At 44.1% G+C, this 27,309-nt stretch overlaps 1 protein-coding gene across 2 annotated transcripts; it reads right to left on the minus strand.

Annotated features, from left to right (window-relative positions):
• On the minus strand, positions 1 to 27,309 carry ATP6V0A2 (ATPase H+ transporting V0 subunit a2). 2 transcript variants are annotated; one of them, XM_048514450.1, is made up of 20 exons: positions 26,956 to 27,309; positions 23,852 to 23,930; positions 21,607 to 21,704; positions 21,022 to 21,156; positions 19,629 to 19,711; positions 18,539 to 18,665; positions 17,858 to 17,940; positions 15,945 to 16,038; positions 13,831 to 14,043; positions 13,017 to 13,167; positions 11,636 to 11,775; positions 10,834 to 10,991; positions 9,868 to 9,955; positions 7,918 to 8,036; positions 6,501 to 6,714; positions 5,183 to 5,302; positions 3,897 to 4,016; positions 3,396 to 3,513; positions 1,617 to 1,788; positions 1 to 1,294 (listed from the first exon to the last, which is right to left on the minus strand). In XM_048514450.1, exons 1-20 carry the CDS (start codon positions 27,070 to 27,072, stop codon positions 1,195 to 1,197), a joined length of 2,529 nt encoding a protein of 842 aa, XP_048370407.1. In that variant the 5' UTR covers positions 27,073 to 27,309; the 3' UTR covers positions 1 to 1,194. The 2 variants fall into 2 exon arrangements, with proteins under 2 accessions (XP_048370407.1, XP_048370406.1); XM_048514449.1 differs by having other exon boundaries at positions 19,629 to 19,729.

Genomic DNA, 27,309 nt, shown 5'->3' on the forward strand with positions numbered 1-27,309 from the left:
TTTGTTCTCAAGTAAGGAATTAGCTTTTATTTAAGATGAGTACAAAAAAAAAATAGGACTGAAGTTATTGGCACTTGCATAAAATTCTTTATGGTAAAATACCTCTGATTTGATTGATACTTGAAGAAAATCCCTTAAAGGGTCCTTATCTTTACTGAACCTAAACAGGTTTGATACACAACCAAACTGCCTGCAGTGTCAAAACACAAGTTAAAAATTAGAACCTGATTTTGCAAATATTTACTTCCATTAGTAGGAACAATGTGTACAAAAGGAGTGTGAATTGTCTTACGAAAACCTATCCTAATTCAAGTAATCTGTCATTGGAATTAAACAAACAAGGTGCTAGATGTCTAAGCTACAATATTCGGGTGCGGGGGGGAGGGGAATACTGAAGCATCTGCTTAACTTCAATAAAAAGACTCACAACTAAGCAAGTGTCTAAAATTACTACCAGAATCTTCACTAAAATCTTTAACACATTGTAAGAGAATCTCAGGCAATGAGGTCCTGGAGCAGATATTTTACAACATGCTAGCAAACAACCATCTCCTAAAAAGAAGCAGGGTCAAAAATTTCAAGTTCTTCAAGGAATACAAAACACAGGGCAGTTTTCCTATCTTTTCTTTCAAGCCTCGGAATGTGTAGTATCAAAAATGAACTCCTGTTCAAACCAGAGGAAAGGCTGAACAGAAAGGTCGCGCCAGTTTTTAAGATGATATAAACAAAAAGTCTTAGCAATTCCCTAGAAAAATACTGACAACATATAGTACTTCTTTCTAAACTGCTTCCAGATCTGCTTAGCTGTGAACTTGCACAAAGGTGCTGTGATGTGAGTGGTCCTGAAAAGAGAGGGAAAGGGTTTGTTACAAGAAACTATGCCACTCTTTAAAGTACCTATTTTTAGGAGCGGCGATTAGATGTTTCATGTTAAATGTTTTGAAGTTAATTTGTGCATGCTCATGGTGGGGGGGGGGAGGAGAATAAGAACATTTTGTGTCTGCTACATGAGGTCCCACACTTCCAAAATTCAAGTGAAAGAGGTATATTCATATTACAAAGGTTTTTGGCCGCAATATAAGGCAATCAATGGGGGAAATGCACTTTTCTACAGTGAGCTGTATAAGAAAGACATCTAGGTACATGATTCTTTTTACAGACAACTCCACAGACTTTTGTGGCTACAGCACGCAACTATGTAATCTCTTTATTAAAATGTAAAGAAATGCCTTGAAAAGAGAAAGGTGTGAACTTGTATCCTTCGCCTTTATAGAACTTGTTCTGAAACTCTACCCTGTAAAAAGACAAAATAAGACATATTAAAAATAATGCCACCCAAACTGCCATGCTAATCTGCTCTAAATCTTTTGCAAGCAATTTCGCAATAAATGATAAACTTTGGGTCCTCTTTGGAAAGAAAGTATAAAAGAAGTAAACAAATAGAATCTAAACAAAATGGAAAGGTTCAAACTGACCCTTTTTTGAAGTTGTAATAGAAAGATTCATTACTAAATATGCCTCATTTTTCTTTAGGAATTAAATATTGCACTAAAGACCCTAAACATTTTTGTAGCGAGCCACCCTTTTTTACCATTACAAAACAAAGACAAACATACCAGTGAAGTCGAATAGCATGTAGAAAAGCTGAAAGACCCTCCATGACTAAAAGGATAAATATCGTTAAAACCATGAATAAAGCTGAGACTGGAATTAGGAGCAGGATCCCGTATGATGCATCTACACGAAGGCCGACCCGCATTATCATGGCCCACAGCACTTCAGATAACTCTGAAAAAAAATTAGAACCCTCATTTTAGTTAACGCCACATAGCCCAGCTATTTTGCCATTAGTTTTTGTACTTTGTAAACACATTATGTATTAGTTCCATTCTGTAGTCATTCCACTGGTAGCCCCCCATCAGTTACTGGGCTCAATTTAAGATACTAGGCATCACATACGTGGTCTTTGTCCTTCATATCTATAAGACTGCTTCTCCTTCTATGCTTGGCCACAACAGTTGAGGAGGGCCTTCTGCAAACACCACCCAGAGAGCCAGCGTGGTGTAGTGGTTAAGAGCAGGTGCACTCTAATCTGGAGAACCGGGTTTGATTCCCCACTCTGCCACTTGAGCTGTGGAGGCTTATTTGGTGAACTAGATTAGCTTGTGCACTCCAACACATGCCAGCTGGGTGACCTTGGGCTAGTCACAGTTCCTTGGAGCTCTCTCAACCCCACCTACCTCACAGGGTGTTTGTTGTGAGGGGGGAAGGGAAAGGGGGGAAGGGAAAGTCCCCTTGAGTCTCCTTACAGGAGAGAAAGGAGAGGGCATAAATCCAACTCCTCTTGTACCCAGCAAATGGGCACAATCAAAATCTGCCTGTACACATGCTCCTCCTGTGGCTCCTACTTTGTGGAATGGTCTGCCTGAGTAGGTCAGGAAGGCTCCTACGCTCTCAGCTTTCTGCAAACTATGCAAAACTGAATTATTCAAGAGGGTCTTTCACATAGGAAATACACTGTAGCCACAGGGTTAATTTAAAAAGCTTGGGGTAAAGGGTTAGGGTAGGGGGTCTAAAAACCTTTTTGAGCCTGTGAGCATATTAGGAATTCTGACGTGGCAGGGTGGGTGCAACAACGAAGTGGCTGCTGCGTGAAGTGAAGCCAGCTACAAAACAAGTGCCAGAGCTTAACTTCAGTCACGCAGTGCAGATCCTTGTGCAGTGGTGGCAGCTGTTGCCAAAGCAACATTTGAAAAAAAATCTGCATAGCTAATCAAAACTCCAGCAGTCAATCCGAAGCCTTGCTGGGCAAAAGCCCTTCCTAGCCCGATCCACTCTCTAAAAACACTTGGTGGGCACCAGAAAAGAGGTCACATTAGAGATCCCCGGGTTAGGGGCTGTAGACTATACCACAGTGTGCAATTTGTACTCACTGCTGCCGTAAGTCAGTTCCTACTATAATTTTCGTGCTCATTTAATGTGTCATACTAATATTTCTGTTTTGCTTCACCTCTGGTTGCATCCAGATTTCTACATGTCACATCCTATTGCACTGCCTGTTGGATGTTTCACTGTTTTGACTGTACTGTCTTATTCCGTGTAATCACCCTTGAATCCGAGTGACAAAAATGGACTAAGGATAACATAAATAAATATTAGTGGATAAAGAATATTAAGAGGGGAGAGATGTTATAAAATGGAAGGAATGCTCCCCTTTTCAACCACATGCCCATTGTTATAAGTAGACACTGAAATCACTTATTTCCACAGCAGCATATACTGAAGGTCCGAATAAATCTTCTATTACTTTGTACATTCAATAGGCAGCAGAAAATGTTTCTTAGGTGACTCCCCCCACCTCCAGACAAAATCATGCTTTTATGGGGGATACTTACGGGCGTGGGCCAGACTGAGAGCCCAGAGCCTCAAGTATGAAGCTGTGTTGGAGATGCATCCTAGACAGTATTCAATGGTGTGGATAGCTTGATCCATGAACACGTCAAAAAAGACAAACTACAACAAGATAACATGTGAAGATTATAAGCTTTCAACCCCACGGGTGGGAAGACAACATTCATAGCTTCTTATTCTTTAAGAATTATAAAAGAGTGAAGGACCAAACATGTTGCTCTGTGCCTAGCTAGCAGCCATATGACGGTTTTGTTATCCACACATCAAGACACACTGATCTCTGAAACACAAAATGACATAATGGGTGTTCTGAGGACAAATACAGGCTACCACAACCCTCCTTTACTGACAGGTGCAGGAGGCTAAACAGAAAGGATAGGAAGATACCCACAGGATTACAAAACCACACAGAGTTTAAAAAGCAAACCTTTATGATGAGACTCCTTTTACCTCCACCCAAATGAAAGCCAGGTGGGCATCGTTACCTCTTTTTTCTTCTCCTCTTTGTGCCGGTTGTCCAAAGAACTGGCTCCCTCTTCCATATCGTGAGTCATCAACAGAGCAAGCTCTTCTTCACTTTCTTTTCGAACTAACTGGTAACCTTTCTGGGTGAGAGAGGGTTAAGAAGTGATGCTCAAGCGCCTTGTAAGCAGCAGTCAGCTCGTTGCTCAGTCTGCTTATTTTGCGCTGCCCTGCAACATTCATTCTGTCGCGAGGGCTGAAGGTGGATCGCAATGGGAGCAAAAACGCAATCAATCCTTCATGGAAATGCTCGCAAGCATGATGTGCTCATGATACAAGACAGTATAGTGCAGTGATGGCGAACCTTTTTGAGACCGCGTGCCCAAACTGCAACCCAAAACCCACTTATTTATCGCAAAGTGCCAACATGGCAATTTAACCTGAATACTGAGGTTTTAGTATAGAGAAAACGGTTGGCTCCAAGGCACGCGTTACTCGGGAGTGAGCTTGGTGGCTTTGCTCTGAAGCAACTGTGCCACGCTTCAAACGAGTGAATCACGACTGTAGGAGGGTTTACTCAGAAGCAAACCCCATTGCCAGCAACCAAGCTTACTCGCAGGTAAAGGATCACGCTTTCTTCCCATGAAAATCAGTAGGGTTTAACAGCGCTTAACAGAATTACCTACACTGTTTCCCCAAAACTAGGTCTCAGGTTTAATGCCAATAATCTCCCTGAAATGATTACACTATTATCACATGACGAACTCTGTGCACGTGTGCCCACAGAGAGGGCTCTGAGTGCCACCTCTGGCACCCGTGCCATAGGTTCGCCACCACTGGTATAGTGGTTAGCACAGGATTAGGGCTGACAAAGCTAAACTCAAATCCCCCTCAAGTCACAAAGCTCACTGGGTGCTACTGAGCCAGGTAATCTCAGACAGGGCTGCTGTGAGATAAAGTGGAAAGACTCACGTGCTTGGAGGAAGGCTAAGAGAAACATGGTCTGCTCCCCAAGGATAGCCCAGTCAGAAACTGGTCTATTATACACAAAATACAATTTGTTCAACTCTCCAACTGCTACACCTGTGTGCCATTGTTGACGTCTCCCAAACATCAGTTGGGAAGAATATGCTTTAGTTTAAAAATTAAACATTGCCCCCCCCCAATTCCTCAAAAGGATTCCCCACTCTCACACCCTTCCACTACCTGTTTGTGAGCACTTTGTCACCCGTACTCCCAGCGGAATATGCTATCTAGCACTACTAGAGAAGGGCATGTGATTCCCCACTCATTTCTTTCCAGTACGTACTCTGTATGGCCCGAATCCTTTGCGCCCGTTGTTCAACCAGTATAAATAAAGCGGTTTTCCACAAAGCAGCACAGGAACTGAAAGCAGAGCAATAGCCAATAGAAGCCTCTGTACAATCATCTGTTTCAGGAAGGGAAAAAAAGAAAAACTTTTACAGTTACGGTTTTTTTAGCAACACAACCCCCCCCCTCATTTATTGGGAAGGTGCACCCCTCCTCTCTATTCCCAAGGGGTGCAACAAAAATATACCGACAAACAATAGTTTCCAGTTACACAGCAGCAACTGGATGTGTGTGGGTTCTTAGCACAAGAGGAACCCTACATAACAACTGGCTGACCTATTAGCATGATTACCTGGACTCCTGTCATTTGAACACATGGAATAAACATGAAGCTGACTGGAGCACTGCCGTATGGATGACGGGCTCCTTCATTACCCACATGCCCCCACCCACCACCACCCCCTCAAGACAAGTATCAACTTTGTGCGAAAAGTTCCTTCCTATTATCCCACCAACCCTAACCTTTAAGCACCCATGTCTGGCTTGGTCTTAGCATCCCATTTATGCAGGGCTTGCCTCTTCACAACCAATACTGCCGTTTGGATCCAGGTATTCTTGAAATACCAAGCAGCAGGGATGAGTATCTAATTCCACTGTTCTGACTCTTTTCTATCCATTCTCAGCACCAGATTAACGCACGTATTCACCTCTTCCCAGAATTCAAGAGCTAGTGGACATTTCAAACGGTGGCTCAGAAGCAAGGGAGAGGCCTGCGGAGAGGCTATTTCATCGCTGCCATCTGCCCTACCCTTCCCTGGCAGCTCCCAGGGCTACAGAGGAAGCCGCCTTCTAGGAAGAGGGAAGGAAATACCAGCCTGCCTGGGCAGAGCTGCTGCCACCCACCCTGACTTATGTACTAACAGCAACTAGTAATGGAGAAGTTGGGCTAGTCTGTACATCTGTGAAATCTGATTGTCTTGCAGACATTTTGTACATTGTAAACCACTTTGGTACTGTATGGTATGGAGGAACTTGGGTTGAAAGAGTTCTAAATAAACAAACATATATTCCAGTGTGGCTTCCTGTGTCTCAAACATCTAGCCCAATGTTGAAAAATAAAAGATGCAATAAAAGTTTGGGGTAGAAGTTCTTTTTAAGGGGAAAGATCCGAGAACTTGATTGATTTTCCTGCTGAAATGAAATCAAAGGATTGTACTTTCCTCTTTGGAAAATCCTGATCTCTAAGAATCGAGAAAGGGAAAAGAAAAGGAATTCAGCCCTGGAATGTTCTTTTTCAGAGCATAATGGTTACCAACCTGTCCTTGGAAAAAGAGCTCCTTTCCTTCCGAAGTAGGAAACAAGAACATGTTAATGAAGTGAATCAAAATGCTGGGAGCAGGCTCTGGGTCGCTAGCGGTACAAGCCAGCCATTTAAAGATGATCAAAAACACAAGGTACCCGAAGATGGACAGCATGAACAGAAGTTGAGGAATGAAAACCAAATAAATATTGTACTTCTGTTTGAAATACCTGAAGGGAAAAAGAAAAGGATTTTTTTTGTTTCAGCCAAACCAAAAATCCATCTCACACATTCACTTATGCCACTTACATAGGATTCCAGTGGGAACAAGACCAACCTATTAACTAGATCAGGGGTAGGGAACCTGCGGCCATGCTGTCAGGGGCTGATGGGAATTGTAGTTCCTGAACATCTGGAGCGCCGCAGGTTCCCTACCCCTGAACTAGATGAACGAGCATCCACCACACACACTCTCGCCCAATGGCCACTGTCTGCCCTGGCAGTGTTGCTAATTCTGAACCTGGGAGAACCTCCTCGCCCCTTGAAGATTCTAGCACAAAGTAAATGCCTATAGAAGGAAATTAGGGGCTGGGGAAAGCCCACAGCTTGGCCAAGCAAACTGGTGAAAAATTGTACACCAAATCCTGATTCCTTTGGTCACCAAGACAACAAGCTCCAGGGAAGCCTGCAGATCATAATTTCAGAGCAGCAGTCATATCAGTCTTAACGTAGCCTGAAAACTTGTACACCAAACCCCAATTCCTTCGGTCACCGAGACAACAAGCTCCAGCAGAATTAAGGGAGGCCTGCAGATCATAATTCCACAGCAGCAGCCATGTTAGTCTTTAAGATTCCCTGACCTGACCTGGACAGCCCAGGTTGACCTGTTCTTATCAGATCTCAGAAGCCAAGCAGGTTTGACCCTGGTTAATACTGGATGGAAGACCTTGAAGGAATACCATAGTTGTGACATGGAGGGAGGCAACAGCAAGCCACTTCTGGCTGTCTCTTGCCTTGAAAACCCTAAAGGGTTGCCATAAGTGAAACTTGTAGGCCAAAAAAAAGACACTACAGTTAATTTTTTGCTGCAACAGACTAAAAAATATTTTATTTCAGGATAAGCTTTCATGGACTCGAGCCTGCTACATATATTGGTTTTCTTAACATCATCTCATAAATTTCTAGCAACTATTATGTGCGTTTGACAAGACAAGCCATAGCTCATAAAAGATGGATCTCATAGATCCCAGTCTCTCTTGCTGCGAGGCGGATAAGGGGGATGGGGAGCCAAGAACATGCTCCACAACCCTTTAAGTGCTCTCCTCAAATAAAACCTGCAGACCTACAGCAATTTCAAGCCATTCCCATCTCAAACAAACACAGAAAGCACACAAATCATTGCTGCAATTATGTGACCCCACTGCCATACTTACAAGTGGTTAAAGCCCCCCAAGAGAACTCCAAAAGTCATGTGGATCACTCCGAGAATTATGGACATTTTCATTTTGAAGGAATTTAAGAAGCTGAGGCGATTGCTGGCCAGGCTCCAGATCTGGAGAGGAAACAGACAGACACACACACATATACATTCAAGGTTCTCTCTTTGCTTTGGAAAACAATCCTGAAGAAGTTCTTCATTCAAATTTTAACCAGAAGCAAGAATCTGAAGATGGCAGTAGCTCCTTCACTCTGGCAAACAAGGAGCTCTTCACAGCTTGTTCACAAACACTCTACAGCAGACATAAGCAAACCTAGTTGCAAATGCCTTAGCAGACCAGGTGCTCGGGAACAGCAGCAGCAGAAGGCCATTGCTTTCACCTCCTGCATGTGAGCTCCCAAAGGCACCTGGTGGGCCTCTGCAAGTAATAGAATGGTGGACTAGATGGACTCTGGTCTGATCCAGCAGGCTCATTCTTATGTTCTTAACCGACAGAAGTTTTTCCATTTCGAAAAAGGGGTTTGCGGGGTGGGGTGAGGGGGTTGCTCACAAAGTCTTTGGAGGATCCATTCTTCTATGAAGGGGCAGCTACTTCTGAATGGGCGTCCCCTGCAAACACAAAGCTGATGGCTTCTTGGGATCTTCTGAACCTCTTTTTGGTCCAATGAAATCGAGGAAAGCCAAGATAGGCTCTTTGCTTCAGAGGGGGAATCACTGATTTAGGGTCTTGCATATGGAGCAAAGGAATTTGGCACCATCAGCTGTATCCTGCAAATCACAGGAAGGCAGGCAACAAGGAATGAATCTTCTGTGGAGTCTCCATAGGGCTCTACTTAGTTCTACAATTCTACTTAGTTCTTTGTTGAAAAGGGTATACGAAGGAGACGAGGTGCAGAAAAACGGGATTGGAGGAAAAGCTATCACCAATACCATATAGCATCTATAGCCATATCTTAGGGCAAGGAAATTCACAACGGCAGGCAAAGACGCACGTGCTCACAAACGAAATGATTTCCACGTGCCCAACTCTATGGTCTATATAATTAACTGCCGCCAAATGGCCAGACCTGTTTTAGGAGCCTATGTTTTTATCCAATAAGTTTTTAATCTTCTGTTTTGGGCTACAACTTTAAAAATGGAGAGACGGTTTATTTTAAAAAATCAAAGCTCCCATGACAGGATACAAAGCTGTAGAAATACAGGTTACCCACCTTCCTCTAAAGCAGCGATTCCCAACCAGGGTTCCGTGGTACCCTGGGGTACCCTGAGCACATCCCAGGGGTTCCATGACAATGCTACCGCCTGCCCCCCCCCACTGAAATCAAATGGATTTTGAAGGGGGGGTTGGAAGCCTCATGGGCTCCCTTTAAACAACATTGAAAATGTTCCCTAAATTCGGTGTGGATGGAGGGGGGGTAGATTTAAAGGGAGCACTCCCTTTAAATCCCCCCAATCCATGCCAAATTTAGGCAAATAACGCAGCTGTCAACGCTGCTTTCCCTCCTCTCTCCCTGCTTGCCACTCCCCCCATCTAAAGGCCAGAAACGAAAAAAACCATTACAAAATGCAAAAAAAAAAATCAAATGAACCTCAAGGATACCCTGAGATATGAAGAGCAAGGTCAAGTTACCGCAATGTCGAAAAGGTTGGGAAACACTGCTCTAAGGCCATTACTGTAAGGGTCAGAGGACCCTCCATAAAAACACACTCCACAGCAGAGAGCTACAGGATGAATGGTGAATTGGCTGAAGATGCCCCCCCCCCCCCCCATGAGATATTTTTCTGAGGGAGGGTACTTCTCAGTCCTTTCCTACAGCATTTGGGGAGGCACTGGAGGCTGGAGGGGGGAGGCAGAAAGACCCCAGTTTTGAAAGATCAGCCAGTTCACTGAGACCTTGAAGGCTCAACGCTACCAGTGGTGGGACTTTCAGGAAAGAACACTCACCGGGTCTATCCCAAAAGGATACGCTCCTCTGAACACGCCAGTCACTGCTGAATTCAGCATCAAATGCTGATTCTTCAAATCCTCAGGTCTACAAACAGAAGCGACAGGCAGGATCTGAGAGGTGTTTTTAGCACTTTAGCAGAACTTGAATCTCATTTTACATTTATGTTTAGCAAGTACTTGTTTTCCATTCAAAGCTACTTAGATAACCATGGTAAGAACACAGAATGACCAGATTAAAGATCAAAGCCAATACACACAAACAATGTAAAAAGGTAAAGCTTAAAAAAATGTTTACAAGCAAGTAGGCACATATATATAAACAGTGTAAATCAATCCATGCAAAATGATGAGCTGCCAGGCTTTCTTGCTCGTTTCGTGGAAGTTCGTGCAGTCTGCTCACTTACATGGCATGGTACGCCTTTCATGCAAATTAATGTTATACACATTTAAGCACTCAACAATTCTTTGATCTGTTCTAGAGGTCAAAAATGTGATATTAACCCATAAAACGAGCAAGAAAACAATGGTGGCTCATTTAGAATAGACTGATTTATACCATTTATATATGTGTGTGTAAGTGTGCACGCCTACTTGCTTGTATGTTTTGATCACTTTAGATTAAATACTTGAATATTTATGCACTCAGGAAAATGTTTTGGGATTGCCTATGTAGTACTATTTGCTTTTTGGTGTATGGTTCTGGCCCTTGGTGAACTGCTGTTTATTTTGGCTATTTATTATTCGTGTTCCAGTAAACCAGTAATAATTTTACACGCATTCAGAAGATATCTTGAAAAGCGGCTGAAATAACAAATCAATTACTAGAATGATAAGTATAGAATAGGTGCATACGTGTACCAGGGCAAAAGTACAGAGCTCCACAGAGACGTACAGTCAACAGTTTCCTATCTAAAGATAGTGGACTGTTTCAGTGCTATTTCAGATTAAGCAAGAGCCACCTACTTCCATACATTCTGCTCAAACATTTGCGAAACGTTCCAGTGGGAGCCAAATATATTCAAAGACTTTGAAAAACAGTCATTGTAGATCAAGCCGGTGTAGACCGAAAACAGGCCCATCAGCAAGATAATGTATCGTCCCTCGAAGAACATTTTCATGATCTGCAAACAGTAATGCACAGGACCGGTCAGGGCCAGGTGAACTTTAAAGACAAGAACGTTGATTACAAACTCAACACACAGGCGTGGGATTCACTTTAAACGAGCGAAGAAGAAGAAGAAGAAGAAGAAGAAGAAGAAGAAGAAGAAGAAGAAGAAGATGATGATGATGATGATGATGGAGGAGGAGGAGGAGGAATATCCCCCCCCCTTTCTCTCCTGAAGGAGACTTAAAGGGGAATACAATCTCCTTTCCCTTCCCCTCCACCTCCATCTGAGCAGCGCCAGCTGGCAACATAATGGGGCAGGGATACCAGCACTGCTCAATCGAAGGAAAAGGTTTAGGGGGGGGTTGTTGCAGGGCAGTGGTGGTGTAGTGGTGGGAAGGGCAGCGGGGATAGTTCAGCAGGGGGAGGGAAAGTTTGGCTGGGGCCATGGGGAAAGAGGGGGCAGGGGACCAAAATGCTCCCCCCCACATGACCCTGAGTAGTGCCTGGGTTAAATGACCCTCCTTGCTCCCCTAGATCCACCAGCATTTCTCTGTTCCACAACTGCACACACCGGTAGGAGGGGAGAACAAGAGGCACACTTGCAGGAGGTCCAGAAACAGAAATATCAATTATAAATTAAGAGTAAGCTTTCCTTACTTCATCCTGCGATCGCCTCAGCCGCGGGTGTTTTTCAAAGACAACCAACATCAGAGCAAATAGGAACATAAGAAAGCCATGTCCACAGTCTCCAAACATAACAGCAAATATAAAAGGGAAGGTGATTATGGTGAACAGAGCTGCAACAATCAGAGAGAGAAAAAATCAGAACAGCTATTTTTATATGCACTGTCTTGGAATTCTACAGCTGTTGGCTACCTTGGTTATTTAAGTCAGAGACAAAGTGCTTTTGTTTTTGGCATCATGGTTCCTAAGGAACATAAGCAGGCTTTGGGGCAAGGTGGTTTCCAGCCATCAGTAACCACAGCCTCCCCCTTCCTCCTTGTCACAAGAACATCTCTTGGAGCTGCTCAATACAGGCTCCAACCAAATGACTGCTGAGGAGGAGGTCTGGGGGAAATAGAGATGGAAAATCTGCACTGATGTGCATACATATGAAACACTGCAGAGAGGAATGTGCTTCAGTGCTCTTCACAGCAGCTAGTCTGGAAACTCTAATTTCAATTCAGAATCATAGGCTCATTCCACACATACAGAATAATGCACTTTCAAACTGCTTTCAATGCTTTTTGAAGCTGTGCGGAATGGCAAAATCCACTTGCAAACAGTTGTGAAAGTGGTTTGAAAATGCATTATTTTGCGTGTGCGGAAGGGGACAATGCCAACCCCCCTCCCCCATAAAAAACTGTTTTACTTCATTATTTGCAGCACAGCCTACATGCAAGCTTGATATCACACATGCTTAAAAACCAGAGCCAACTGCATCCCTGCTGTTCCAAGTCTGTCTCTGAAGCAAGACCATTTCCTGAATCACGCAAGTTTCAACTTATACCTACAACCTCTGACACAAGTTGGTTTCCCCCAATCCCTTTCCCCAGTTCTCATGTGGAAGACCAGGGACCTCTTCCTTCCCCACATTTAGGGTACACGAGGATAACCAAGGTGCCAGGCTGAGATTAGGGAGAAATGGTCCAAATCCCCATCAGGCCCTGAAGCACACTGGGTAAACTTGGACCAGTCAGCCTAGTTATTGCATTGATGAATGATGGAACAGAAGCTCCACTTTCTCTCTGATTTCGGAATTAACAATGACAACATGAATTACAAGAATCAAATAGATGGGGGCAAGGGAGAACTACCTAAGCTGACTTCTGCACTTTGGAGAAAGGGCAGGAGAAAAATATTGTTAACAGAATATGCAACAGCAGTGCTGGACAAACATTACATAGAGACTGTTTGTGATGCATACGTTTCTGGAAAAGGCTATTCGAGGCATTTTGAAAGAAGGGAGGAACCAGGTAAGGAGTTGCAGGTAAACCCTGGTCTCAAGAAATACTCGTCTACATGCAACAGCACCTACCCGGATTGACTTCCCTGTAGTTCCCAATCCCATATGCGTCAACAATGTTTTGGAACCCCAAAGTAAATTTATTGGTGCGGATCAAAGTCGGAGGCGTCTCTGTTGACGGGATTGTATTGATGAATGATGGAACAGAAGCTCCACTTTCTCTCTGATTTCGGAATTAACAATGACAACATGAATTATTCTTTACAAACTGGGAAAATAACAATTGCTTTTCACATTCTGTCATCCAAACATTAGTCCCATGAAGATGCTGGGTATGGACATACCACAAGAAACCACAACTGCAGCACCTTGGTCCCCCCTCCCGATTACTCTCATATTGACTTTCACATCTGCACACAGGCCTAGGATCATAAAGTTGGAAGGGGCCATACAAGCCATCCAGCCCAACCTACTAAACGCAGGAGGCAGGACAAGATGGCTTGTACATCTCCTCCCAACTCTATGATTCTAGGCCTGTGTACCTGCACACAGCATGGGTCTGAAAAGCATAATCCCTGCACCTCAACTCTGCCATAAACAAATTACAATCCTAAGTGTATGTGCCCCTGTGCAAACAGAAAAACCACCCTAGGTGTAGCATGATCCCAATACTCCACTCAACGTACATTCCCAGCATCTGCACAGCATTTCAGTCGACCCTCTTTAAGCCTTACTGTACATTCAGCTTCAACCATCATGATCCATACGTGTCACTCAGCCCTTTGTTTACTTCTATCGTAAATATATCCAAAATTAACACAATACTAAACCTTGAATGTTATTCAAAAACGGCACAGCCACCCTGCAAGCGACTTCATTGACTTACAGATCCTTCCTCGAGGGCTCGGCGCATGTTAGGCAGATCTGCAACTGGGCACCAAACTTCAGCAATGAGGCATTTGTTGGTCACATCGAAGCTGCAGAGGTTAAGCACGTGATAGATGGCTTTCATCTTCTTCACTTGGACATCCCAGGTGTAGATGGATTCAGACGCTTTGCATAAAACTTGTCGCAAGTAATCTTCAGTTTTATGCAGTACCTTTGTGGGGGGGGGGGGGAGGTTGGTTTAAAAAAGTGAAATAAGATTTTTAAAATACTTAAACTGTGCCTATATTCTGGGGAAAAACTGCCAGATAAGAATACAGAAACTTCCCACATTCATTCTCTTCTGTAAAAGGTGCAAAGTGAAATTGTTTCAATGACCCTTCGGCTGAACTAAAGAATTTCTCCAACTGGCAGATGGTGGTGATATTTATTGCAGGAGTTGCAGGTTGAACATGATTTATCTATTTCAGCTATTTCTTTATTAACTGTATGTGTCTGCATTTTACAAGCTGCCTTGGACATTGTAGAAAGATGGGATACTGTCAGGACTCCTGGTCTGCTGACGAAAAGCACTTACGTGTAAGCAAAAGTCTTTATTCAGTAACAGCAGTTCAGGGAAAGATATGGCATCAGATGTTTATTGACAGAACTGAGAAATCCCGCAAAAAAACCCCTTTCAAATAGGAAAAGGGACTTGCCATCCTACTCCAAGCCACACCTCCTATCCCAGAGGAGCCAGACTCTTCCCTCTCTGCTGAAGAGGAATGCAGCTGGCCTCTCCTTATCACATTCTACTCCAGCCAAGTCAACACAGGAAATAACCCCAGGTCTAACTACAACAGCAGGTGAATTCCCTGGACAACGTATGGGGGGGAGGGGAAAGGAACACAAACTACTGAACCCACCTCCCGCTAGGAAAGGGCATTATGATCAGGCCTGATATGACTGGGCATGACATGTACAAATATTTAAAAATACCAACACACATAGCAGAAAGGCACTGATCAAACAAAGGGCAATTTACAGAAACTGGACATATCAGATTCTTGCATTATCTGTATTCTAAGCAGGCCTTGTGAGGTTTGTATCAGGGATACGTAACTGACAGCCTCCAAAGTACTTTTGCCTAGCCCTAGCCAATGGGAAGTGGGCTCACAAAGGTAATAAACAGTCATTCTGTTCTCCAGCATCATTTGCATTTAATAAGCAAATGTGTATTTGTAATGTGTTGTCTGAGAAGATGTGGTTCATATGGTGTGACGAGCTAACTGCTTCCATCCCAAAAATACACAGGGCATCTCTAGTTTACAAGAAAGCCCATTTTGACGAAAAGTATTCCTGTCACAATCAGAAGTCCTTTCCTTAGTACAGACTGACACTCAGAATAGGGGAAGCTTCCAGACACATTCTTCCACGAGAAAGGGATCTGGGAGTCTTAGTAGACCACAGATTGAACATGAGTCAAGCAGTGTGATGTGGCAGCCAAGAAAGCCAATGCGATTCTGGGCTGAATCAACAGGAGTATAGCGTCTAGATCGAGGGATGTAATTGTACCTCTCTATTCTGCATTGGTTAGACCTCACCTGGAATATTGCGAACAGTTCTGGGCACTGCAATTCAAGGATATTGACAAGCTAGAATGGGTCCAGAGGAGGGCAACTAAAATGGCAAAAGGTCCATGCCCTATGAGGAGAGACTTAGGGAGCTGGGGATGTTTAGTTTGGTGAAGAGAAGGCTAAGATGTGACATGATAGCAATGTTTAGATATCTGAAAGGATGTCATGTTGGTGAGGGAGCAAGCTTGTTTTCTGCTGCTCTACAGACTAGGACCAGGAATAATGGGTTCAAGGTGAAGGAAGAGAGATTCCACCTAAATATCAGGAAAAATATCAGTGGAATGCACTACCTCGGTGGAGATGGCGGAGTCTCCTCTGGAGGTTTTTGAAGACTGGCTGTATGGTCATGTGACAGAGTGCTTTGATTGTGTGTTCCTGCATTGCGAGGGGTTGGACTTGATGGCTCTTGGTGTCTCTTCCAACTCTATGATTCTATGAATGCACGCACAATGGCTTCTCCAGCTGACAAATAAGGAACAGTGAATAACTTCCTACTTACAATGTGCAGGTCCTGAATACGAACTTGCAGTCCTTCCATAACCGTCTGGTGATCCTCGGGCGTGTTAGGATAAGGGTAGATGTGACAATGGTAGCTGGCAAAAAATATATATCTTGTATACAAAAAAGAAAAACAAAGGAAAGAAACACAGTGCTGCAAAGGGAGGAGTTGGATCGCACAGAGTCGTTCCATAAGCAAAAGGAACTTTCCCCCAATGCAGGGTGCTCCTGCACTAAAGGAAAGAACCTCTCTGCTGGAGTAATGAGTCCACAAGCCAGGTCAGTGACTGCCAAGACTGTCTTGCAAACAAACAAACCCTGCTGGAGGAACAGGAAGGTTTTCAAACTGCAATATGGGATGCCTTGGAAGGTCAGAGTTTTCTTAAGATGAGAGCAGTAATGGCAGACAAATATGAAATATTGCCATTACCAGCTTTCCCTTTCAATACGTACTTACAAAAATGTACGGAAGGGTGAAGAGAGCCAGCGTAGTGTAGTGGTTAAGAGCGGCAGACTCTGATCTGGAGAACTGGGTTCAACTGCAAGTAGCAGAGAGCTGGACTAGATGGACTCTGGTCTGATCCAGCTGGCTTGTTCTTATGTTCTTAACTCTACCCCCCTTCCATATGAAGCCTGCTGGGTGACCTGAGCCGGTCACAGTTCTCTCAGAACTCTCCAGCCCACGTGGAGGCAGACAATGGTAAACCAGCTCTGAACATCTCTTGCCTTGAAAACCTTATGAGGCCGCCATATGTCAGCTTTGACTTGACCATGCATACAAATATTGTAGGATGCACATTCAGTTCATTCAGGGCAACAGAGGCCTACAAACCCCTCGCCCTGACTAATTTAAGTGTGCAACCTCAAACCCCCCTTCCCTACCAATCCCCGGCTATAGGGAGATTAAGTTAATGCGGATTGCATTCCTGGAGAGAAGAACGTCTGGAAAACCAGGGAAGGTCAGAATCTTCATTTTTTCGGACGGTGAATTAAAACTTGAGCTGATGTAGTGAGTTTGATTAAAACCTCAGTTTGCACACCTTGACAGATCATTGTGCAGTGCAATTATGTTTGAAAGCAGCTGCTTTGTGAAAGCCCAGAAAGGAAATAAGGACAACACAAGTCACACGTTGATCCCCTCACAGTTTGATCAGACACACCTCTAACCCCAAAACACCAATGGCTCTTGCTCTTGCTCTCTGAAGCATGGAACAAAAAAAGACTTCAATGAAGCACAAGCCAATTCATTTCCTGTGCATACCGGCCACAATATCAAAAGGTCTCGTTTGCACTTTAAAGAGCAAAGAAAGGCTTGCTTCTGGCTCCCTGCAAGTCTGCAACTCGGCAAGCGCCCGGAGGGACTCTCAAACCGTGTGCACAGAGCATTTTCTGAGGCATTTTTGTTCAAGCTCAGAAAAGGCAGAATCAGACATTTTCTCAGCATTTCAGCCAAGAAAGCCAAAGCTCAGCTGCCTGTTGTGCGATTTCCACAAACAGGGCAGCAAACTCAGCTTTGAGATTGTGTGTACATTTGACAGAGACCAGAAGTCAAGCCATCCGTCTGATGAACTTATCAATATGAAACATGACATCCCAAAACATTTTGGTTTTATTAACACCCACACATTACATCTTCGGGCTGTGCAGCTAATATTTTTAAGTGCGTACCTAAACGTGCAATTTGTTCCCAGTATCAAGGGGAATATAGAGGGTCTCACACAAGGCCCCCTTGACTGGGATGGGTAGGGGCTGCATGCCATCATTTTTGCCTGCATAACTACCTGGCTGCACCACTTAAGCTTTTTTTAAATCTTTAAGATGGTCACCTTCGACAACAAAAAAATCTCTGTAAGGCAAACGTCACAGAACATGAATAAGTATGAAGTCTATGATTAAACAGAGGTCAACTCTTACCAGTCACATATCTTCTTAACTTTTTGGCCTATCTGCTCACCCCAGTAAGATATTAAGAAACAAAACCATCTGGTAGGTTCTCCCTGAAAAGAGAACATAAATGATCAGAGTATAAATCCATTACTGAGTCTACCAACTTTTGATCAATCAGCCATTTGCATTAAGTTAATAAATGGGGTTTTACATGATTTTCTTAAAATAGGTTTTGTTATACAGAAAATAAGGGGAGTACGTACACTTGAGCAAACATTTCATACAAATGGCAGGTCTGAGAAAAGACCCAATTAAAGTGGTTGAGCTAAGCCCAGTCACCCCCACCACCCCAAAATGGATACAGCGACAGGAACCAAACAAACCTTTTGGTCACCATGTAAATTAGGGAGGGCAAGGGAAAATCCCTTACCTGTGATTTGGTTTTTGCAGGTTGAACACTAATGAGAGTTTAATCATCAGACCCCCATATTATGGTTTCATAACCTGGTTTCAGTTAATATTTAGACATTGATTAGGTACCCCGATGCAAAGCTTCACCCAATAAAAGAAAACAAACTGTGGTAAAACGTTAGATCGATATAGGGACGTGTGCAGCCATCGCAGTTTATATGCAGTTGTCACTTAGGCAGGGAGGGCTGTGCACCATTCATAACCATTCTGTGTTGTATAACTATCACTGTCACTCACTGTGTCGGGATTGTCGAGACACTCTTCCAGTTCAGAATAAGAAAGAATCGTGTATCCTTTGCAGACCCTCCACAGCATTTTTTCAAAGGCTTCGATTTTTGCTTGGTGAATTAAGCCGGATACAAATCTACATTTAAAAAAAAAGTCAAAATATAATACAGGTGTAAACCTGGAATGTGATTAGATAAGCACTTGGACTTTTATCAAACAAGGACTAAATTATCTCAGTATTTATAGAAGATTTTTTTCAGCTCAATCCGGGGGGTGGGGGGGATCCCTCTCTGGATGTGGCGAGGGTTTAGGCTGGCATAAGGATGTTCATGATGGCGGAGGGGCAAATCCACCGGTGCCCAGCCACTGCAGTGCCCTGCAATGGCTGGAGGTGATGCTTGGCTTTGAGCTGGCACTTGCATGCCGCCTCCCAGCTACCAGACATTCTGGGGGTGTTCCCAGGGGCGAGGACAACCTTGGCCTCCAGATCCCTCTTGGGCCCCAATACACCAGCGGAGCTGCTGGCCGAGCTATGCCATGATTTTCATAGCGTAGCTCTACTCTCTCCTATGGGGGAGCTGGAGGTGTTTTCTTTTAAAAAACAAACTTATTCGGGCTTCCAGCACTGCGGGAAAGTCCTGTGGAGCAAGCGGAGCACCACTGAAGCAGGTCAGTCTCACCCACCTCAGCTCTGGATTGAGCTGTTAAAGTATCATTCCCTCCCATTTAATAATACTACAGTTAGGAGGAAACATTATACCATTAATAATCAAGTGGCAAAACCACATACAACTGAATGTAAATATTTAACGTGTCCCTTATTTGTACTAAAATGCAGTACAACATTGCAGCAAAATAAATCACATCCATGCATGTACACAAATACATAAAATAGGATTTATACAGATTTCCTTTTCTCAACAGAAGGAGAAGGCTAAAAACAAATAAATACGTGAGCCTCTGTAGTCCAAGAAAACCTATTTTTTTAAAAAAAGATAAACAGTTTGTCATCAAAATGCCAGACACAAATTAATGCAACATGCTGATTTCCAGCCTTATCCTACAGCACTGTCCTGCTTCATGCTTGACCAGTACTTACCCCAATTTAGCACCAAGCCTGTGCATGCAGTTGTAGTCCACTAAAGGATCGTTTTCTAACGACGGAAATTCTTCATAATTGGTCTGTAAACAGGAGTCAAACTAAAAGTCAAGAAACATTATTTTCAGAATGCTTTGATCAAAACAGAATGCAGGAAATAAACGAAATCTAGCATTATTGCATTTGCCATCGTTGAGACATACTGTGCTCAGCTGATAGGAGAATTTCCCCTGTATTGTTCCTGTTGAAATGAGAAGGGAACTATGTCACTCTCAAATATTTCTTTCTTTCATTCCTATTTACTCTATCTAATTTAGCTATCAAAACATGTCCTCCCTTTCTTCATTGTTCAAGATGGCTAATAATAATAATAATAAAAAATATTTCCAGTTATAACCATAATAAAATAAAGCACAAATTGCTCCCCGACTCACACACACACAAATTTCCCACGGGGGCTTACAACTGAGCTGTTCTCAGTTGATGCTACCCAAGATTACAACTGAAGCAAAAAAGCATGGGACATTAGAACATCTCTAGCTTAGAAAAGAAGCAAGCAGATACAGCACCTGCCAGGTTTTTCAGCACAAAGAGTCAGTTTAGTGTAGTAATTAAGAGTCAGACTAATCTCTAGAAGACCCCCGGTCAAATCTACACTTGTGCCACGGGAGTTTCCCGGTGACCTTGAGTGAGTCACATTCTATCACTAGCAGGACTCAAGTTAAAAATAACCCAAAGAACCTTAAAGTCAAAAAGAAGACTAATCAATTTTAATTAATTAATTTTGCCAATACAGCAACCTGAGCCTGTCAAACAATCCCTCTCTCCTCCTGAACTGTGTCACCATCATTCCAAAAGCAAGCAAAGCTCCACTACTTTGGCTTCCGGCTGCTCTTTCAGGCTCATTAAGCACATGCAGAATAATGCACTTTCAAACTGCTTTCAGTGCTCTTTGAAGCTGTGCGGAATAGCAAAATCCACCTGCAAACAGTTGTGAAAGTGGTTTGCAAACGCATTATTTTGCCTGTGCGGAAGTGGCCTCAGTGTTTGCCCCTTTTTACCATTTCTCTTCTTGATGCAGATTTGTTTTAAATCACCATTATTTTAATTGGCCATTCGTAATTTTTTGGGGGGTTTTTATATGCATATTTTGGAGACTTTAAGTGGAAAAGCAGCATATAAAATAAACAAGATCACTATGCAGTAACCCTGGATCTGCTCACCTACTGAAAAGCAGCAGAAACACCAGACAACTCTTTCCAACTCTAGGAACCAGCAGGCACAAGTGGGGGCTCACTGCAAGCTGTCCAATGGCCTACAGCCTACCCTCCCCCTCAAAAAAAACCTTGAGTTACAAACAGGACAGAAGTGTGTCCTCCAGACACAGGCATACCTCAGTTCTTTTGGCGAAGAACCGCGTCACCCGGAGCATGTGGGTATATTCCGTCAGTTCGAGAAGGTTCTTCCTCAGCTTCTCTTTGTTTCTCGTCACTTCTCTCAACTCCGCCTCCAGCTTCTGCAGTTGCTCCTACGGCACAGGAAGACAGCAGGGACTCACGGTGGTGATTTTTAACTCTATGCTGCATTTTGCCAAGCTAATTACCTACAAGCAGCTGCAAGACAGCATTCAATAGCTAATCCTTGAATTAATTCAAGCCGTTATTTGCCCACAAAACAATAAGCATGGGACAAATTCCTTTGCTAATGACAATGAAGCACATATTTCTAAACTTTGCACAGGAACAATGAACTATTTGCTGCACTGGTTAACTGTGAAGCCTCAACTCAGCTATGGAGACTACAAGGGCGTAACCTGACTCACAGGGGTTGCTGTGAGCATCACACGCTATCTTTAGGTTTCCCAAAGGGAGAAAAGAGTAGCAGACACAAAGCTGGCAAGTTTTCTGGATTACCACCCAAATACAGGAAAAGAAATGCCCTACTTGTATTTCCAAATATTCCTGTTATCCAAAATTACCTGCATCTCCAACATTTGCTTAAGCAGAGGGGCAGGAGGTGTAGTTTCTCCTTCAGGAAGAGGAATGTCTGCCTTCTTAATTTCTTGCACCAGGTATCCTGGAAAATGCAAAGCAAAGAGCTTGAAAAAAACCTCAAAAGGATGTATTTCTATTAAATAAACATAAGAGCTGGATCGGTGTGTCGTTTCACACAGTAGCCAGACAGATGCCCTGGGAGTCCTGAGTTCAAGTCCCCATTTAGCCATGAGAGTGACTGGATGATCCCAGGCCAGCCACTTTCTCAATTTCAGAGCTGTGTGGGGGAGGGACAAAAGGGAGTTGGGGTTGTGCATGCTGCCCCTTGGAAGCAAGACTGGAGGGGGGGAAAAGATGGACTGATTGATGGTGTCTTCCTCACTTGTAACATACTGAGGATTTGTGTTCAATTTTTGGGATATGGCGGTATAAAAATCAAACTAATAAATAAAAAATAAATAAATTTTAATATCAAAAGGGCATAAGGGAGAGGTGGCCTGGGCTCCAGCTTATCACCTCACCATCTACCATCTCAGGCTCTGTCATAATCAGTTCATTTGATCCTGCCATGTCTCCTGTCTAGGTTGCGGGAACTTTTCTCTTCTCATTCCCGCTCCCTGATGTGCTTATGTTTTTTTGCTTTGCTTCTCAGGCCTTATCAGCTCAAACGACACCTGCTGTTGTAGCTCTGTCAGTAGTGAGGAATGCAGGTTGTTTTGACCCAGGAGCGAGGGATTGGAGGGGTGCCATCCCCCCTTGGGAACTGGTAGGCAGGGGTGGGGTGACATGATGTGGGGTATAATGGTGGCTGTAATGCTGGCTATGCTTAGTTCTTGCAACAGAAGTCTAAATGCTTATTCCTGATGCGGTTTCAACCAACTCAATCTCAATTATCAGAGCTAAGCTGAAGGAATTTTAGTCAAGGGATCGAAGAGAGGTTTTGGCTAGGGAGTGTCCAACATTTTGCCTCTGAGGCTTTGAAGTACTATTTCAGCCATAAGAAACGAAGGAAGTATTTATCTGGTGTATTGCCTGAAATCACACCACCTCCCAAAACTGGAATTCACTGTTTACTGATGCTCCTGGCAGAAACAGTTTGTCCTAGAAAGAGACCCGGGCAATCAACACATAGCAAAAGTTTGGCACTGCTGCGGAGTTCAAGAGCTTCCAGTCATGTGGCACACTGACAAGCGCAGGGCACTATAGCAGAGAGAAAGGAGACGAACCCTCACCAGGAACTCCAGTTAGGAAGTGGCAGGATGTAATTTTTTTTATTAATCAAATGAATTAAGATCAGATTTCTTAAAGGGTGGAGAGAATTAGGACTAATAAAAGGAAACACTTCTTCACGCAACGTGTGATTGGTGTTTGGAATATGCTGCCCCAGGAGGTGGTGATGGCCACTAACTTGGATAGCTTTAAAAGGGGCTTGGACAGATTTATGGAGGAGAAGTCGATCTATGGCTACCAATCTTGATCCTCTTTGATCTGAGATTGCAAATGCCTTAACAGTCCAGGTGCTCGGGAGCAACAGCCGCAGAAGGCCATTGCTTTCACATCCTGCATGTGAGCTCCCAAAGGCACCTGGTGGGCCACTGCGAGTAGCAGAGAGCTGGACTAGATGGACTCTGGTCTGATCCAGCTGGCTTGTTCTTATGTTCTTATTAGATGCACAGAGGCAACACAGAACCTGAATCACATGGGGTTTGATTTGACTTATAGGCCACACTTTCTCTTATGGGCTCAAGGCACCTTACAACAGATAACTAGATAAAACTATAAAATGATCCATAAAACCATAGGATAATCCAGAATAAAACAGAAGATCAACAGTAGATCTTATTTGCATCAACAGTACGATTATATCAACCAAGGGAGGAAATTAACTATAGTTCCCCATAACATATCACTCATGAATAGGACAAGGAAAAAGAAGGGGCGGGGGACGACGACAAAGAGTTTGGTGGATCGAGCACAGGATCCCCAGTATAAACTACATTCCAGCTATGTGTTTACTGAGCAATCTTGACCAAGTCATTCTTCCCCCTGGCTCAGAATCATGCTGGAAGGCAAGAGAAAGATACCCTTTTCTCCTTTGCTGAAATTGTCAGCATCAGGAAAATGTCATATGCAAAACAGCACTGAAGCAAATAAGAACGCTTGCTGGGGAAAGCCTATCTTGTTTCACAGCAGCTTAAGCACATGAGGAAGCAAGGAACACATACGTACCTAATATCCTTTCCATTTCTTCACATTTCTTTACTTCGCCCACATATTTCCTCTGGAACACACTGGTGCTTGGATTGAGCTAGAAAGAAGGAAACGTGTTATTCGTCCTAGCTCGAGTTCCTTTCCATTCCAGGAGTTAATCCAGTGACAAAAATTCTGTTCTGACTGAAACTGGAACAATGAACAGGAATCTTATGACCCCTTAGAGACCGACAAGTATTTCTTCTAACTTCCGGGGACGAGAACCCAGTTTGTGAGATGCAGAACTGGGGGCCCTGCAAGAAGAAGTAATGCATCCAGATTCTGATACCAGTCCCTCACTTGTCCTGGCAAGAGAAATGCTTCTTCCTGCACTTGGAGATTTATAAGTGTAGGAGTAACTCTGGGGGCACTCAAATGCTTGCATTTTCCCAGTGAACTGCAAGTCCTAACCTCCCCAACACTAGAGATGGCTCTGGAAACTCAAAAGAAGAATATAACATACACAGATTTGGAGGTAGTGGGAAAAAAACTGCAACCTAACCCACCTATGACAGAAGGCACTCTGGGAAGAAGAAGCAATTTGGACATAAGAACATAAGAACTAGCCTGCTGGATCAGTCCATCTAGTCCAGCACTCTGCTACTCGCAGTGGCTCACCAGGCACCTTTGGAAGCACACATGCAGGATGTGAAAGCAATGGCCTCCTGCTGCTGCTGCTCCTGAGCACCTGGACTGTTAAGGCATTTGCAATCTGAGATCAAGGAGGATCAAGATTGGTAACCATAGATTGGTAGCCATAGCTCGGTAGCCATACATCGACTTCTCCTCCATAAATCTGTCCAAGCCCTTTTTAAAGCTATCCAGGTTAGTGGCCATCACCACCTCCTGCGGCAGCATATTCCAAACACCAATCACACGTTGCGTGAAGAAGTGTTTCCTTTTATTAGTCCTAATTCTTCCCCCCAGCATTTTCAATGGATGCCCCCTGGTTCTAGTATTGTGAGAAAGAGAGAAAAATGTCTCTCTGTCAACATTTTCTACCCCATGCATAATTTTATAGACTTCAGTCAAGACATAAGAAGAACCTGCAGACCACGAGTCCATCTAGTCCAGAATCATGTCTCACAGAAAGGCATATCAACTGCCTTGGAGGACAACACAAACTGGACATAAAAGCCAAGTCCTTCTCCTGATGCTGCCTACTAATGCTGGTGTGCGGAGGCTCCTGTCAGTCACCATAACTAATAGCCACTGATGGAACTCTTCTCCTCAAATACATCTAACCCGCTTTTACAGCCACTTGTGATTGAGACCATAATTACATCCACCGGCAGTGAATTCCAGTTTATTTACACACTGAGTAAAGAACTACTCTTTTTATCTGTTCTGAACCCACTACCCATTGACTTTATTAGGTGATCCTCAGTTCTGCTACTATGGGAGAAGAATAACCTCTCTATCCTAAGCATGATTATATAAACCTCTATTGTGTCTTCCCTTAACCATCATTTTTCTAGGTGGAAAAGTTCTGCATTCCCCAGTCTTTCCTCGTAGAAAAAGAACATCAGTATCTTAATGATCTTGGTTGCCTCTTTTGTACTTCTAGCTGTGTAATATCCTTTTTGAAATACAGTGCACAGAAATTCAAGCTCATACAGTAATCCAGTGAGGCCACAACATAGCTCTATAACAGGGGTAGGGAACCTGCGGCTCTCCAGATGTTCAGGAACTACAATTCCCATCAGCCCCTACCAGCATGGCCAATTGGCCATGCTGATAGAGGCTGATGGGAATTGTAGTTCCTGAACATCTGGAGAGCCGCAGGTTCCCTACCCCTGCTCTATAACATCTTACATAAGCCGTAAAGCTTTTCAACAGCAGCTGACGCATTCACCTGCCTCCAGTTTACAGCAATTAAGCAATATGTGTACATACAAACATCCGTGCCCTACCTGTGACTTCCGCTCCTCTAACCTTTACTCTGTCAGTCAAAGTCTCTCACACTCTGAAATGATTCTGCCCATTGTATCTGTAACTAATTTAATTACGCTTTGCAATTGAATTCAGGCCAAGAAAACATCCAATGGATAATCTACTCAGATTCTAACCTTTGAACTGTTCAATATGCTAAAATAAATAATACTTCGTGAAATGTATTGTCGAAGGCTTTCACGGCCGGAATCACTGGGATGTTGTGGGGTCTCCGGGCTGTATGGTTGTGTTCTAGCAGCATTCTCTCCTGACGTTTTGACTGCATCTGTGGCTGGCATCTGATGCCAGTCACAGATGCAGGCAAAACATCAGGAGAAAATGCTGCTGGAACACGACCATACAGCCCGGAAACTCCACAACACCCCAGTTACTTAGTGAATGTATTCAAATAATGTTATGTTATTGCTTTTAATCTATTTTATTATTATTCTGCTATGGCCCATACTAAAGACTGAATTACTCTCTTCCTGTTCTTTCTCGCTTTTCTATGTACCAGGAACACCCCCAGAACATCAGCATAATGCCTCCTCCGGGCCTTCTTTCCAATACTGCCTTGAAAACCATCCTTTCCCTCTCACCTATCTATTAACCTGCACCCTGACCCAGGATGGCCAGACTAGCCCGAGCTCATCAGATCTCAGAAGCTTAAGGAGGGTCAAGCCTGGTTAGTACTTAGACAAGATGTGAACCAGATGTGTTTCCACACTTCCACATTCCTGCTGGGTGACCTTGGGCTAGTCACAGTTCTCTCAGAACTCTCTCAACCCCACTTACCTCATAAGGTGTCTGTTGTGGGGAGAGAAAGGGAAAGGAGCTTGTAAGCCACCTTGAGTCTCCTTACAAGAGAGAAAGGTGGGGTATAAATCCAAAGTCTTTTTTTCTTCTACCAAAGAAGGGGCTGGCAGGGGCTGATGGGAATCGTAATCCAGGAATACCTGGCGGCCCAGAGCTGGACACCCCTACTGTAAGATCTTCGGGGCAAAGGTCACAATCGAGACCCTCCCCCTCAACTACTCTAACGGGATGGAGGCAACAGACCGGGTACGAACCATACAGTCCTAAACTCGGGTTTACGAGCCGCATCACGTCTGGACGCCACTCTGCGTGACAGACCCGCCCGCCCCACTCACGTCTCTGAAGTGGGCCAGGCCGCGCTCGCCCAGGGCGCTGAGGCACTCGTAGGCCGAGCCCGCCTGCAGGAAGAGCTGGGCCAGGCACATCGTCTCGCTGCGGAACAGGGAGCCCATCGCCGAGGGGAGCCGGAGGAGCGGCGGCGGCGGCTTCTTCACCGGCCTTCCGGTCGCCTCCCCGCCCGCGTCGCGGACAGGTGCCGAATCCGGGGTCTGGCAGCGGGGTCTTCCATGGGCTGCACCGGCCGCCGGCGCTTCCCGCTCCCGGCTCCTTCGGGCTCTCCCTCAGCGCTCCGGCGAACCTGAAGGAAGCGGCCGACCCACCAGGCCGTAGAGATTGAGACCGGAAGTGGG

Source organism: Sphaerodactylus townsendi, linkage group LG13, assembly GCF_021028975.2.
Source record: "Sphaerodactylus townsendi isolate TG3544 linkage group LG13, MPM_Stown_v2.3, whole genome shotgun sequence".
Classification (NCBI taxonomy): domain Eukaryota; kingdom Metazoa; phylum Chordata; class Lepidosauria; order Squamata; family Sphaerodactylidae; genus Sphaerodactylus; species Sphaerodactylus townsendi.

Bases quoted from the DNA above. Each gene is read 5' to 3' on its own strand.
- ATP6V0A2 (XM_048514449.1), bottom strand. From the start codon at position 27,072: ATGGGCTCCCTGTTCCGCAGCGAGACGATGTGCCTGGCCCAGCTCTTC. The intron at 18,666-19,628 runs GTAAGTACTGGT...TTTTAAATGTAG, and splicing joins AGGCTTGGTGCTAAATTGGG to ATTTGTATCCGGCTTAATTC. The intron at 1,295-1,616 runs GTATGTTTGTCT...GTCTTTTTACAG, and splicing joins CATGCTATTCGACTTCACTG to GGTAGAGTTTCAGAACAAGT.